Genomic DNA, 13,707 nt, shown 5'->3' on the forward strand with positions numbered 1-13,707 from the left:
AGCTTTGTCATAGGATCTTTTTCACATTACCCACTTGACTTTTTATGGCCCCATTATTTATATAAAACAATGATAATGCAAGTGTATAACAACATATTTACAAAGTATAATTTAAATAACATTTGTTCTAAAGAGGTTTAAAGAACAACATTTTACTAGCTGATGCTGTCATCACTGGAACTTTTTGCATCAGCCAAAACAAAAAGTATCAGAGTGATGAAAATGCAAATGAGCATTATGGCATTCAGCACAAGGGAGGAAGATCAGTGTCCATGAGAACCTGAAACCCTGGAGGGTAAAGAGGGGAAAGAGATAAATCAGCTGTGTGATACAACTTTGTAGGTGTTCTGCAGTTTCTCGTCTCTTCCTCTCTCTCTCTCTCTGTGACAATGGAAACCTTGGAGAAAGCTGAACTGTGCTTTCCACTACTCAACACTTCCTGCAAGAAACGCACACGTCCTCAGTCTGAGTCAATGCTCCTTTACATTCTGCTGTCCTTCATCTCTTTTGTCACTGTGGTTCTTAACCTGCTGGTCATCATCTCCATCTCCCACTTCAGGCACAGATAAATGATTTAGCTTTAAAAATGTTGTGTAGCGAATAATTGAAATGCTAATGCTTGAAATATGCTGGTGGGTTGATGAGACTTTGGATATGTGCTAATATTTTCAGCTGTCTTTACTACTTTGAAACAGCAATAACTACTGGGAATAATGTTGGTGTTTATAATCTTCACAATGATGATATTCTCTCCCACCAGGAAGCTCCACACCTCCACCAACCTCCTCCTCCTCTCTCTGGCTGTCACAGACTTCCTTGTGGGCCTCTTCGTGATGCCATTTCAAATCATCTTAGCAGAACCCTGCTGGCTCCTGGGTGACCTGGTGTGTGTTCTTTATTATTTTATAGCCTTTATCACTGTCCCTGCCTCAGTAGTAAACATGGTGCTGATATCAGTCGACCGTTATGTTGCCATCTGTTACCCTCTGCATTATTCCACCAGAATCACTCAGAAGAGAGTTCAGGTCTGTGTTCTGCTGTGTTGGATTTACTGTATTTTATACAGTTTCTTGATTTTATTTGATAATCTGAAACAACCAGGCAGGTATAACTCCTGCTATGGAGAATGTGTGATCAGCATAATTGGAGCTGTCGACCTTGCGTTAGGTTTTATTATCCCCATTTCCACCATCATCATTCTGTATATGAGAGTGTTTGTGGTGGCTGTGTCTCAGGCTCGTGCCATGCGCTCCCACATTACAGCTGTCAAACTGCAGAGATCAGTGACTGTAACTGTGAAGAAATCAGAGCTGAAAGCAGCCAGGACTCTTGGAGTTGTTGTTGCTGTGTTTCTCATGTGTTATTGTCCTTATTATTGTGTGTCTCTGTCTGGCTACAGCATCATGATGGGTTCTTCAATTAACGCCTTTACAGATTTTCTGGTATTATTTACCTCTTGTCTCAACCCTTTGATCTACGCCTTTTTCTACCCCTGGTTTAGGAAATCTATTAAACTTATTGTTACACTTGAGATACTGCGGCCTAACTCCTGCGCGGTCAACATACTGTAGAGAAAGTCTGACTGAAAATGACTAAAATCATTGCAAAAGAATTTTACAAAATTTGATCTGTAGTTTTGTGATGATCTCTGTCACAGGTACCTCTTTTTCTTTACATTACATATTCATATTCTTACATTGTCAATAAATATTCTGATCTTTTCAACAAAAATAGGCTTTAACTTACCAGAATTTACTTACTAAGATTTTGGAAATAATTTTGAATAGAGGGGATTATAGATCTGGGCTTTACAGTCACATAATCATTTTATAGGTTGATACGCTTGCTGAAAATTCTATCAATAATCCAATTTGCTGAAACAAGTTAAATGCAATTCATGAAATGAATCGATTGTCCTGTATATCTTTTGAAACAATGATATGATCACTGATCAGTATACGTGGTTGAAATAAATAAAATCCTAGAGCTTTAGTACAATCATTGGATTCACTGTATTGTAAATGAATTCTAAACTCAATTTAAAATGTGAGGTTAAAAACAGTTGCATGAGCTGAAAATAATTTTTAGCCTTTTTTTTTTTTTCTTCTTTATGTACAATCAATTTCATGTATGTAAATGTTTATTGCAAATATCATGGCTGTTACTTTCATTGCACTGTTGCTTTGAGGGTGAGCGTAAGCACACCAAATAAATTGTGGAACCCAATTAGAAATCCAGGACTCCGAAATAAGTTAAAATATTTATTTATTAAGGGAAGTGGTGCAGGAAGTGTGGATGGGCTTCAGATGTCGTTAACGCTCAACAGGGTGCTCTGGGAAGACAGGAGAAGAAAGTTAGTGGCAGACAGGCGCAGTGAGTATATGGATACTAGAGTAAGGTCTTACTGTGAGGTAGGAGGAAACTGCAGAACCCGCTGGTGCAAAGTAATTGAAGTCAACCAAGAAAGGGTGTCCGGTGCCAGGGTGGGTGAAGGGAAGACAAGTCCAGTGATCCTAAAGCCTATCCGAGGTCCAAGCCAAGTCCAAATCCAGAGAATCCGAAAGTGGTTTCCAAAATGGGGGGAGGCAGAGGCAGGTCCGGTGGGCAGAAAAGGAGTCGATAGGTCCAGGAGTCAAATCAGGTTCAGTATAAGTAAAGCGAGTGTGAGCTGGAGAGTCGATGCAAAGCAGTCAGACAATCTGGCAAGGTAGCAGGAAGACAGGGCTGCTTAAATAGCAGAGGGAACATACAGGTAAAAGCAATGATGTTAATTATTGAGGTAAAACTAAAAATATTGAGAGCGGTGAACACGGGAAGTCCTGACGTCAATGAAGGAAGTAGTGCTAAAACCATAACAGTAACCCCCCCCAACGGACGTCTCATGACGGCCGCCCAGGCTGGTCCGGATGAGTGCGGTGAAACCGAGTAACTAGAGTGGGATCCAGAACATGGCGGGCTGGTACCCAGGAACGTTCCTCTGGGGCATAACCCTCCCAATCAACCAAGTATTGGAGTCCACGCCCCCTTTTCGTGACCGGAGTAGTCGCCGCACTGTGTAGGCAGGACCACCATCCACAAACCAAGCGGGTGCCGGGGGCCTGGAGGAGGGCACGAGTCTACTCTGAAGGGTAGGTTTAATCCGAGAGACATGGAAGGTAGGATGGATGCGAAGAGCTCTGGGAAGTTGGAGTCACGGGACTGCCACGGGATTAATCACTTTAGCGATTGGAAAGGGTCCGATGAACCGAGGGGCTAGCTTCTTGCATTCCACCTTGAGGGGCAGGTCGGTGGTGGACAACCACACCCTTTGGCCAGGCTTGTAACAGGGAGGTGTAGAACGATGTCTGTTGGCTGTTGTAGTGTAGGCCTGGATAGAACGTAGCAGGATCTGGCGAGCTCTCCTCCATGCTAAATGACACCGCCTAACCAGGGCAGAGGCTGAGGGAACCGTGGCATCAGACTCCAATGCAGGGAACAATGGTTGCTGGTAACCAAAAACCACCTGGAAAGGGGTCATTCCTGTGGTGGCAGATGGCAGTGAGTTATGTGCGTACTCCACCCAGACCAGATTTTGGGCCCATGTAGCTGGATTCTGGTTACACAGGATGCAAAGACCGGTCTCAAGGTGTTGATTCATCCTTTCAGTCTGGCCGTTAGTTTGGGGGTGAAAGCCGGATGACAGACTGACTGTTATCCCCAATAAGCGGCAGAACTCCTCAACTGGGGACCCCGATCAGAGACGACATCGCGAGGGAGACAGTGTATCATGAAAACCTGTTGAACCATGACTTTGGCTGTTTCCTTGGCTGAGGGGAGTTTGGAGAGTGGAATGAAATGTGCCATTTTGGAAAACCGATCAACTACTGTCAGTATGGTTGTGTTACCTTGTGAAGGAGGTAGACCAGTGACAAAGTCAAGGAAGATGTGAGACCAAGGTCTCTTGGGCACTGGAAGAGGCCGTAGGAGTCCTGAGGGTCGTTGCCGGGAGGTTTTAAAGCAGGCACAGATGGGACATGCAGCCACATATTCCTTAATGTCCCGGGACAGGGTTGGCCACCATAAACGTTGTCTAACTACAAAACAGGTGCGAGAAAAACCAGGATGAAATGATAAATGGGAGGAATGACACCAGTCAATTACCTTGGACCTGAGACTATCTGGAACATACAATTTATTGGCAGGACAGGCCAATGGCACTGGTTGGTCCTCCAAAGCATCAAGGACGTCCTTTTCGATATCAAGGAGTGCGGCTCCCAGCCGAGTTGCCAAGGGCAGTATGAATCCAGACTCCTCTCCTTCCGGACCGCCATCAAAATGGCGAGACAATGCATCGGCTTTCCCATTCTTTGACCCAGGCTTATATGACAAGATGAAATCAAAACGGTTAAAGAACAAGGCCCAGCGGGCTTGACGTGGGTTCAACCTCTTAGCTGAATGGAGATATTCCAAATTCTTATGATCTGTAAAGACCAGTAACTGTTGCTCCGCTCCCTCTAGCCAATGTCTCCATTCCTCCAATGCCAGTTTCATGGCAAGTAGTTCGCGGTCTCCAATACAGTAATTCCTTTCTGCGGGAGTTAATCGCCGAGAGAAAAATGCGCATGGGTGAACCTTCTGATCCTCAGAGCGCTGAGACAGGATAGCTCCAACCCCGGTGTCACTGGCGTCCACCTCAACAACAAACTGCTTACTGGCATCTGGAAGAGTCAGAATAGGAGCAGATGAGAAACTCTCTTTAAGCTGGTGGAAAGCGTGTTCCGCCCGGGGATTCCATTCAAGTGTAGTCTTAATTGATGTGAGTTGATGAAGGGGGGACGAAATGGAACTGAAGCCCCTGATGAATTTCCGATAAAAGTTTGCATAAACTAGGAATCTCTGCAGCTGTTTGCGGTTCCCCGGGACAGGCCAGGAGCGGACAGCATCCACCTTAGCCGGCTCCATCTGGATGTGGCCTGCAGATATAAGGTAACCCAGGAAGGAGACTGAGGTAGTGTGGAATTCACATTTCTCTGCCTTTACGAATAATTGGTTCTGTAAAAGTCGCTGAAGGACCTGCCGAACGTGTTGGACATGCTCAGTCTCAGAACGGGAGAAAATGAGAATATAATAAAGGTAAACAAAGACAAACCTGTTCAGCATGTCTCCCAAAACATCATTGACCAAGTGTTGGAAAACGGCCGGGGCGTTGGTTAGCCCAAATGGCATCACCAGGTATTCGTAGTGGCCAGACGGTGTATTGAAGGCTGTTTTCCACTCGTCACCCTTTCTGATTCGGATCAGGTGATATGCGTTACGAAGGTCTAGTTTATTGAAGATATTAGCTCCCTGTAAAAGTTCAAAAGCAGAGGACATTAAAGGCAGTGGGTAGCGATTCTTAACCGTGATGTGATTCAAACCTCTGTAATCAATGCAGGGCCGCAGACCTCCATCCTTTTTCTCCACAAAGAAAAATCCAGCCCCAGCAGGAGATGAGGATGGTCGAATCAGCCCCGCCTCTAGTGCTTCCGAGATGTATTCTTTCATAGCTTCCTGCTCAGGAGCAGAGAGAGAGAAAAGTCTGCCTCGAGGCGGGGATGTTCCAGGTAAGAGGTCAATGGCACAATCATAGGGTCTGTGTGGTGGTAATGAAGTGGCTCTAGCTTTGTTGAAAACCTCTTTTAGGTCTAGGTACTCCTCAGGTACTTTTAGAAAGATCAGGAAAAACTAATCCAGAACTCTTAATAGGTACACGTGAAATAGGAGCAGAACAGAGAAAGGTTTCAGAACATAATTCTCCCCACTCCAAAATCTTACTAGTCTTCCAGTTCAAGTGCAGGTTGTGGTTTTCCAGCCATGGAATGCCCAGAACCACCGGGTGATGTGGGTAGTTGATGACGAGAAAAGAGAGTGATTCCACATGATTGTCTATTGTCAGGGAGATTGGAGCAGTTCTGTAGGTGATCTGGTGAAGATGTTGATCGTTGAGGGAATGCACCTAAAATGGCTGAGGTAACTGAGTGAATTCCACATTAATTTTCTGAGCAAACTGATGGTCAATGAAGTTAGCATCTGAACCAGAGTCAATAAACACAAACACAGGAGTACGAACAGAGCCAACGCTGACCTGAGCTGGGATGAGAGGACGGGAGGCGGGTGGTGACCTAGATTGGCTCAGCAGCGTCCTCCCGACCCGTGCTGAGCCCTTTCTTTTACAGGACAAGTACTGGCTCGATGACCCTGTCCGCCGCAATATAGACAAAGATTCTCTCTGAAGCGTCTCTCCCTTTCCTCAGCGGATAAGCGAGAGCGTCCCAACTGCATGGGTTCCGTTGTGTTAGAGTCCCTAGAGGGAAGACGATTCTCGGCCAAGGACCGACGCTCCTGGGGGGAGGAGCTTAGAGCTTAGCGCGGCGAGTGAGAAGCGACAGCGTGTAAGCGACCTTGGCCCGCTAAGTGGGGAAGGCAGAGGGTTGGAGTTCAAAATTCAACTCACATTGTGTGAGGAAAGCTCTGCAGAAACCTGTCTCTCCCCCATACCTCTCCGGTGGTGGTAATTTGGGTTCACGATCGGCCATGCTCACTCTATTGTGTCCAGATGGAGAGACCGCTGGAGGAGAGGCCGTGGCAGTAGATGGGGTAGCGCTTGTCACCTGTTGGGATAGTTTGTATAATCTTATTTCGATAGAATCTAATCGAGCTTCCTGACCCAGAAGAGCCCCCTGCACTGTTGAGCGCCACTCCTGCACCTCGCAGCTGGATGGGTCCATTTTTGGCCAGATTGTACTGTGAGGGTGAGCATAAGCACACGAAATAAATTGTGGGACCCAATTAGAAAACCAGGACTCCGAAATAAGTTAAAATATTTATTTATTAAGGGAAGTGGTGCAGGAAGTGTGGATGGGCTTCAGACGTCGTTAACGCTCAACAGGGTGCTCTGGGAAAACAGGAGAAGAAAGTTAGTGGCAGACAGGCGCAGTTGGTATATGGATACTAGAGTAAGGTCTTACTGTGAGGTAGGAGAAAACTGCAGAACCCGCTGGTGCAAAGTAACGGAAGTCTACCAAGAAAGGGTGTCCGGTGCCAGGGTGGGTGAAAGGAAGACAAGTCCAGTGATCCTAAAGCCTATCCGAGGTCCAAGCCAAGTCCGAATCCGATAGTGGTTTCCAAAATGGGGGGAGGCAGAGGCAGGTCCGGTGGGCAGAAAAGGAGTCGATAGGTCCAGGAGTCAAATCAGGTTCAGTATAAGTAAAGCGAGTGTGAGCTGGAGAGTCGATGCAAAGCAGTCAGACAATCTGGCAAGGTAGCAGGAAGACAGGGCTGCTTAAATAGCAGAGGGAACATACAGGTAAAAGCAATGATGTTAATTATTGAGGTAAAACTAAAAATATTGAGAGCGGTGAACAAGTCCTGGCGTCAAAATAAAGCCGAAGCAGGAAGCAGTGCTAAAACCATAACAGTTGCAGTGCACAGCACTCTGTGCAGCACACCTTTCACCAAAGTAGTGACCACTGGCTGCAGTGGACTCAGGTGCAGCCAGTGGGCACTAATTAACCACATCCCCCAAAACACAGCAGACTTCTGTTTCCAACTCTGCAGAGCAGTAGACCACAGTGATTATCCCACCCGCTCCCCTAAAATTCCAATCCTTCCAATTTGCATTTAATATGCCCTCTGCACTAGAAATTAGACTACAAACCATAATGTTGCAATAAATACTGGTCTGGACATTTTAATGGGTCTAGAAATATCTAGGAGTTAGTCAGCTTCTTTCTCCATTGTTGAATAACCCAACTCATGAACATTTTGTTAGAAGTAACAGTTTCATCCTCCTCTAATAACACTTTCATCTAAATGAGGCACAGGCAAAACAGGATCAGAGCGCAGGAGAGACTTCACATTTTCAAATGCACTTCAGCAGAGAGATTACTACAGAATCTTTTTAGCTCTCACGTATTATTTAAATGCTTGCATGAATGAATGTTACTGAACAGATTTGCGTATCATCTAATCAGCTTAGGAGCTTAGCATGTTGGAACTTCTACCTCACGTCACAGGTTCATCCAGCACCTACGTAAAGTTGTTCCCGTCGTGTCAAATAACGGTGCTCCTAGGGCATCCAACAGTTATATCAAAGGATGTTAGGATTTTGTAGTGTGACTGATTTACGAATTACAAATACATTGGTGGTCAATGTAGAGGGGCACTTTTTAACTCCCACCTCAACCACCAGTCATAGTGAAAAGACCTGTGGTGACATCTGTGATATCCAGCTGTGTGCTGATATGTCATAGACTGTCTGAGCAATGTGGATCTGAATGTAATTACTCACCTGCTGTAAACAACTCTGACAGGATGCATTTTCCTACACATTGACATGAACATTAGTGATAGAAAAACAACTGGGAAAATGTCACCAGCATTGTAAAAAAACTGGTTTGTGATGGTGCACTGGACAACCCCTGGCAAAATGCTGCACTTGGCCTTTGACCTATGAATTCAAAAATAATTATCCACTCACATTCAAGCATATCTTTCTTACATATTTAAAGAGAAATCTACCAAAGCATTCCTGAGTATAGGAATAGGAACACTTTTAGCAGCAAATCTCTCTCCGCACTGCCCGACTGCCGCCTCTAAACACCAACAGTGGTGGCAAATTGTTCCTAAAAGTCCTTCTTGTTTCTTTCTGTACCACTAACTGATTTACTGTGTTAACAAACGTCGATCATCCAGAAACTGGTTAAGATCACTTTTGCTTGTTTTGGGACAATAATTCAACCACCTTGGGTAGCAAACAGACTTTCTGCTTCAGCATCCACTTGAAACCCGATCACTTACATTACACATCATGTTAAACACACACCATTACAATCAGGTAACTAGGGCTGTCAGCTTTTCTTTTTTAGTTTATAATTTCTGATTTCATGTGTGTTGTTGGAGTCACAGAAGTGTGACGAACAGTTAAATCACCCCAGGACTGACCAAAGAACTGCGTTGTAAGTATCTGATAAGTGGTATCATAGGCCAACACATGTGTTGAGAGAGGGTTGTTCGAGTCTGACGTGAATCGCTTTTTCAACTTCTTGTTCAAACCACCATTCTTCCGTATCCAGAATGTAAATGTGGCTGTTTCAAAGGAGTGACCCTTGTCTTTTAGATGGAGATGGTTCTGGCTCTTATGCTTTTTGCCATGAGTTTGTAAAGCGGTTGTTTTTTTCCTCCTATGTACAAATCTGTACATTCCTCTCTGCATTGGACTTGATATGCTATAATGCTCCGCTTATGTTTAGGTGTTTTATTCGTGAGGTGGAACAACGTGTTGCTTCCTTTTAACTAGTAGACGGATGAGCTGTTTATCGAAATGAAATCACAACAATGAACTACATGTACACTCCTCTCCAAAAGTATTGGAACAGTGAGACCAGTTCCTTTGTTTTTGCTGTAGATTGAGATTTGTGTTTGACATCAACAGGTGAACATCAGTCAAAGAGATCAGCATTTCAGTTTTTTTCTTGAGGTATTTACATCAGGATCTGATACACAACTTAGATGATGGCACCTTTTGTTTGAATGCACCAGTTTTTTAATGAAGGCCAATGCATTGGAGCATGTGACGTGTGTTTTGTTGTCAAGGTGTCTCCTAAGACATTAATTATTTGAACAATAAATGGCACTGAATCGCTGAGTTCAGTTTCTGATTTAGCTTTTGCCTGATCAGACTGCATTCATGGTTAAGAGGTGTAACATATGAAAATCGCAGAGGTGCCTATGCATGAAAAACAAGCACTTGTAAAACTGAGAGAAGATGGAAAATCAATCAGTCATTGCACAAACATTGGCCATAGCCAGTGCAACTATTTGGAATGTCCTGAAGAAGAAACCACAGGTGTACCAAGTAACAGATGCCCAACGCGTAGACCAAGGAAAACAACAGCTGTTGACGACAGAAACATTGTAAGAGCTGCAAAGAAAGACCCTAAAACACGTGTTAGTGACATCAGCAACAACCTCCAGAGGGCAGGAGTGAAGGTATCACAATTTACTGTTCACAGAAGACTGCATGAACAAAAGTACAGAGGCTACACCAGAAGATGCAAACCACTTATTAGCAAGAAGAAAAAGAAGGCCAGGCTGGAACTGGGCAAAAAGTACAGAAATTCTGGGACAACCTTTCATAAACTGGTGAGATAAAGATGAACCTTTACCTAAGTGATAAAAAAGGCTAAAGTTTGAAGAAAGAAAGGATCTGCTCATGATCCTAATCATCCAAGTTCCTCTGCTAAATGCAGTGGAGGTAATGCCATGGCTCGGGCTTGCATGGCTTCTCCTGGACCAGGTTCATTAATCTTCATTGATGATATAACACATAATGGCAGCAGCAAAATAAGCTCAGAAGTCTACAGAAACATTTTGTCTGCCAAATTAAAGCAAGATGCAACCACACTGACTGGGAGATCCTTCATCATGCAGCAAGATAATGACCTAAAACCCACTGCCAAGACAACAAAAGGAGGCATGTAGCTCAGGTAAGGCAGCCTTCCACGGACCACAGGGTCAATTGTTCGATCCCTGCTCCTAGCTACATGTCAAATTGTCTTTGGGCAAGACACTTAACCCCATGGCAGCCAGCGCCATCGGAGTGTGAATGGGAAGCAACATTGACTGGGAGAAAAAGAAGAATGCGAAAGAAGAATGCAAATGTTTGATATGTCAGTGCATCGCAGGCTGGATGCAGTTATTGCAACCAAATGATTTGCAACTAAATATGATATAATCTTCTCTTTAATCTATTTTAATACTATATGTACCAGTCCTTTTGCTTATATGAAAAATAGGTGGGTTCAAACAAAAGGGGCTATAGTCTAATGTGTGTATCTGATCCAGATTCAAATACCTTAAAATAAAAGCTGAAATGTTGATCTGTTGTCTCATATTAATGTTAATGCCAAATGTTTTCAGTCTACAGCGAAACTTCACCGCTGTAGTCAGTGAAGTTCAAAAACATCCTGATATACCAGCGTGAAAAGTGATTTCAGAGTGATGTATGTGAAGATGAAGAGTATGAGAAATGGCCTGAGGGAGGAAGATTGGTTTCTAAGGGAAACACAAACACAACAAAGGAGGGAGGGGGAAGAAAAGTAGAGAGCGATTACTCAGTTGTATGATAAACAACTTGACTCAGAAAGCTTTAAGTGTTCAGCTGCTGCATCTCCTCTCTTTGTGATGAGGGAGACACTGGATGAAGGTGAACTCTGTTTCCCACAGCTCCTCAACACTTCCTGCAAGAAACACACTCGTCCTCACTCTGAGTCGATGCTCCTTTACATTCTGCTGTCCTTCATCTCTTTTGTCACTGTGGTTCTTAACCTGCTGGTCATCATCTCCATCTCCCACTTCAGGCAAAGATACATGATTCAATTTTGATCATTTACTGTATTAGTACTGGTGTTTTTTAAAACAATGCTTTTGTAATTTTTTAAATATTTTATTGTTTATTTTATATATATATATATATATAATAATTATTTCTATTGGCAAAACATTTTGTGGGTATCTATAACATTCACAGTAATAACATTCTCTCCCTCCAGGCAGCTCCATACTCCCACCAACCTCCTCCTCCTCTCTCTGGCTGTCTCAGACTTCCTTGTGGGACTTGTGATGCCGTTTCAGATCCTCCTAATAGAACCCTGCTGGCCGTTGGGTGACATGGTGTGTGTCCTGTTTTATTTCTTACCCTTTATCACTGTCTGTTCCTCAGTAGTAAACATGGTGCTGATATCAGTCGACCATTATGTTGCTATCTGTCACCCTCTGCATTATTCCACCAGAATCACTCAGAAGAGAGTTAAAGTCTATGTTCTGCTGTGTTGGTTTTACTCTGTTTTCTACTGTTTTATGATGTTATATGATAACCTGAGGCAACCAGGCAGGTATAAATCCTGCTATGGAGAATGTGTGATTAACATAATTGGAGCTGTTGATATTGTTTTAGGTTTTATTATTCCCATTTCTGCCATCGTCATTCTGTATGTGAGAGTGTTTGTGGTGGCTGTGTCTCAGGGTCGTGCCATGCGCTCCCACATTACAGCTGTCAAAATGCAGCCTGGGCTGAGCTTTCGGGGAACAGGAACTGTGGCAAAGGCAGCGTCATTAGTGACTAGCCTGGACACAGGAATTAAGGCGCAACGTCACTGGCAACAACCCAGGGGACAGGAAGTAAAGCACTTGGGGATTGCTGGCTTGTCTTTTAAATGCAAATAGACTGTGGACTCCTCTTCTGAGGTGGCAGCTCTCCTGTGTTGTACTATTGACCTGACAAATCTGTGCATTCCCTGCTGCAATAGATTGTATATATTACATTGCTCTTCTTATGCCTTAGTTGCTTGTACAGGGATGTGGGGTTTATTGAAAATCCTTCTGAGTTTCTCAGATGGTCCGGCAACATACAGGGGATGTGGGATGACAATGCTGTTTTCCCCGTCTGTTCTGGACATTTTTGTGTCTCCAGCAAAGTCCAAGTTTAGGTATTTTCAGGTTTTTAGTGCTTTTTTTGGTGTGTTTGTGTAACTTTTTCTTTCCTTCCCCCTTTGTCAGCTCATTCTCTGCTTGGACTGGACCTAACGATATTTTTTTTCTGTCAAGTAATTTGTGTTAATGTCTTGCTGCTCCATGCTAGGTAATCTTTGGGTGAGCATGTAGCCATCAAGAAACAGCGTTGTGGTCAAAGGACAACCCTGACAGACCCACACTAGCTGGTAACATATTTGCCCTTTTACTGAGAAAACAGTCACAATTTACACTCCACTTATACAAGAACTAGGTGGCTCGTAAAATGACCCCAGCAGCCCACCTTCTCACAATACCCCCCACAAAACCCTTTGAGGCGTATTGTTCCTAAGCGTTGTCCAATTCTATAAAACACAAGTTAACTTGGATGGACTTGGATGCTTCAGAAGACCCCTTGGCCAGCCATGCCTAAAAGGCCCCCTTCTTCAGCCTGACAGCCTCACTGCGGACCTGCCGGTGGACTCCAAAGGGTCCTCGGGTTTCCACCACACCAGGCACCAGCAGTGCTCTCAAACCTAGGGTGGCTGCTTCTACGATGGGGGATTTGAATATACGCTACTCTCATTCCATGTCCCTAGCCACCCACGCAATGGAGGTGAATTTCTTCTGGAGGTGAGAGTTAAAGATCTTACAGACAGGGGCCTCAGTCAGGCATTTCCGCCACACCCTAACTACATGATTGCTGGACAGACCTCGTAAACTCAGTCTCCCCTACGATCTGATCCAACTTACCACCAGATGGTGATCATTTGACAGCTCTACTTCTCTTTTCCCATTAGTGAAGAGCTTGGCTTGCATTGGACCTGACCCTGATTCCTACCTCTATAGGTGGAGGGACCCACATAGTGGTGGATCCATTGTATTTCTGCTGGCTGTGCCTCACTGGGCCACATGTTTGAAGGTTCAGCCACCAGATGCTCCCCTACCAGGTCTGGCTCAAGAAGGGTTCCATGGTTAACCTACTCTGGGAGAGGTACTACATTTGTAAATTGCCATAATCATGAAGGATCTGTAAATTACACATAGTCTGGCCCATACCCTGGAACCAGGGGCTCTTGCATTAGTCAACCCATCTCCCAGGATCACCCCCCCCTCCCCCATCCCAACTGTGCTAAGCTGGCTATTTGAAAAGGTGGCCCATACGTGTTTGTGTGTGAG

The 13,707-nt window shown here is 44.4% G+C and overlaps 1 protein-coding gene across 1 annotated transcript; it reads left to right on the forward strand.

The window, feature by feature from the left end:
- The first annotated feature begins 389 nt into the window (after positions 1-389).
- Positions 390-1,655, forward strand: LOC137139306 (trace amine-associated receptor 13c-like). The gene is made up of 2 exons (XM_067526357.1): positions 390-559; positions 761-1,655. The coding sequence occupies exons 1-2, from the start codon at positions 390-392 to the stop codon at positions 1,569-1,571; spliced, it is 981 nt and encodes a 326-aa protein (XP_067382458.1). The 3' UTR covers positions 1,572-1,655.
- The last annotated feature ends 12,052 nt before the right edge of the window (positions 1,656-13,707 follow it).

This window comes from Channa argus, chromosome 13, assembly GCF_033026475.1.
Source record: "Channa argus isolate prfri chromosome 13, Channa argus male v1.0, whole genome shotgun sequence".
Classification (NCBI taxonomy): domain Eukaryota; kingdom Metazoa; phylum Chordata; class Actinopteri; order Anabantiformes; family Channidae; genus Channa; species Channa argus.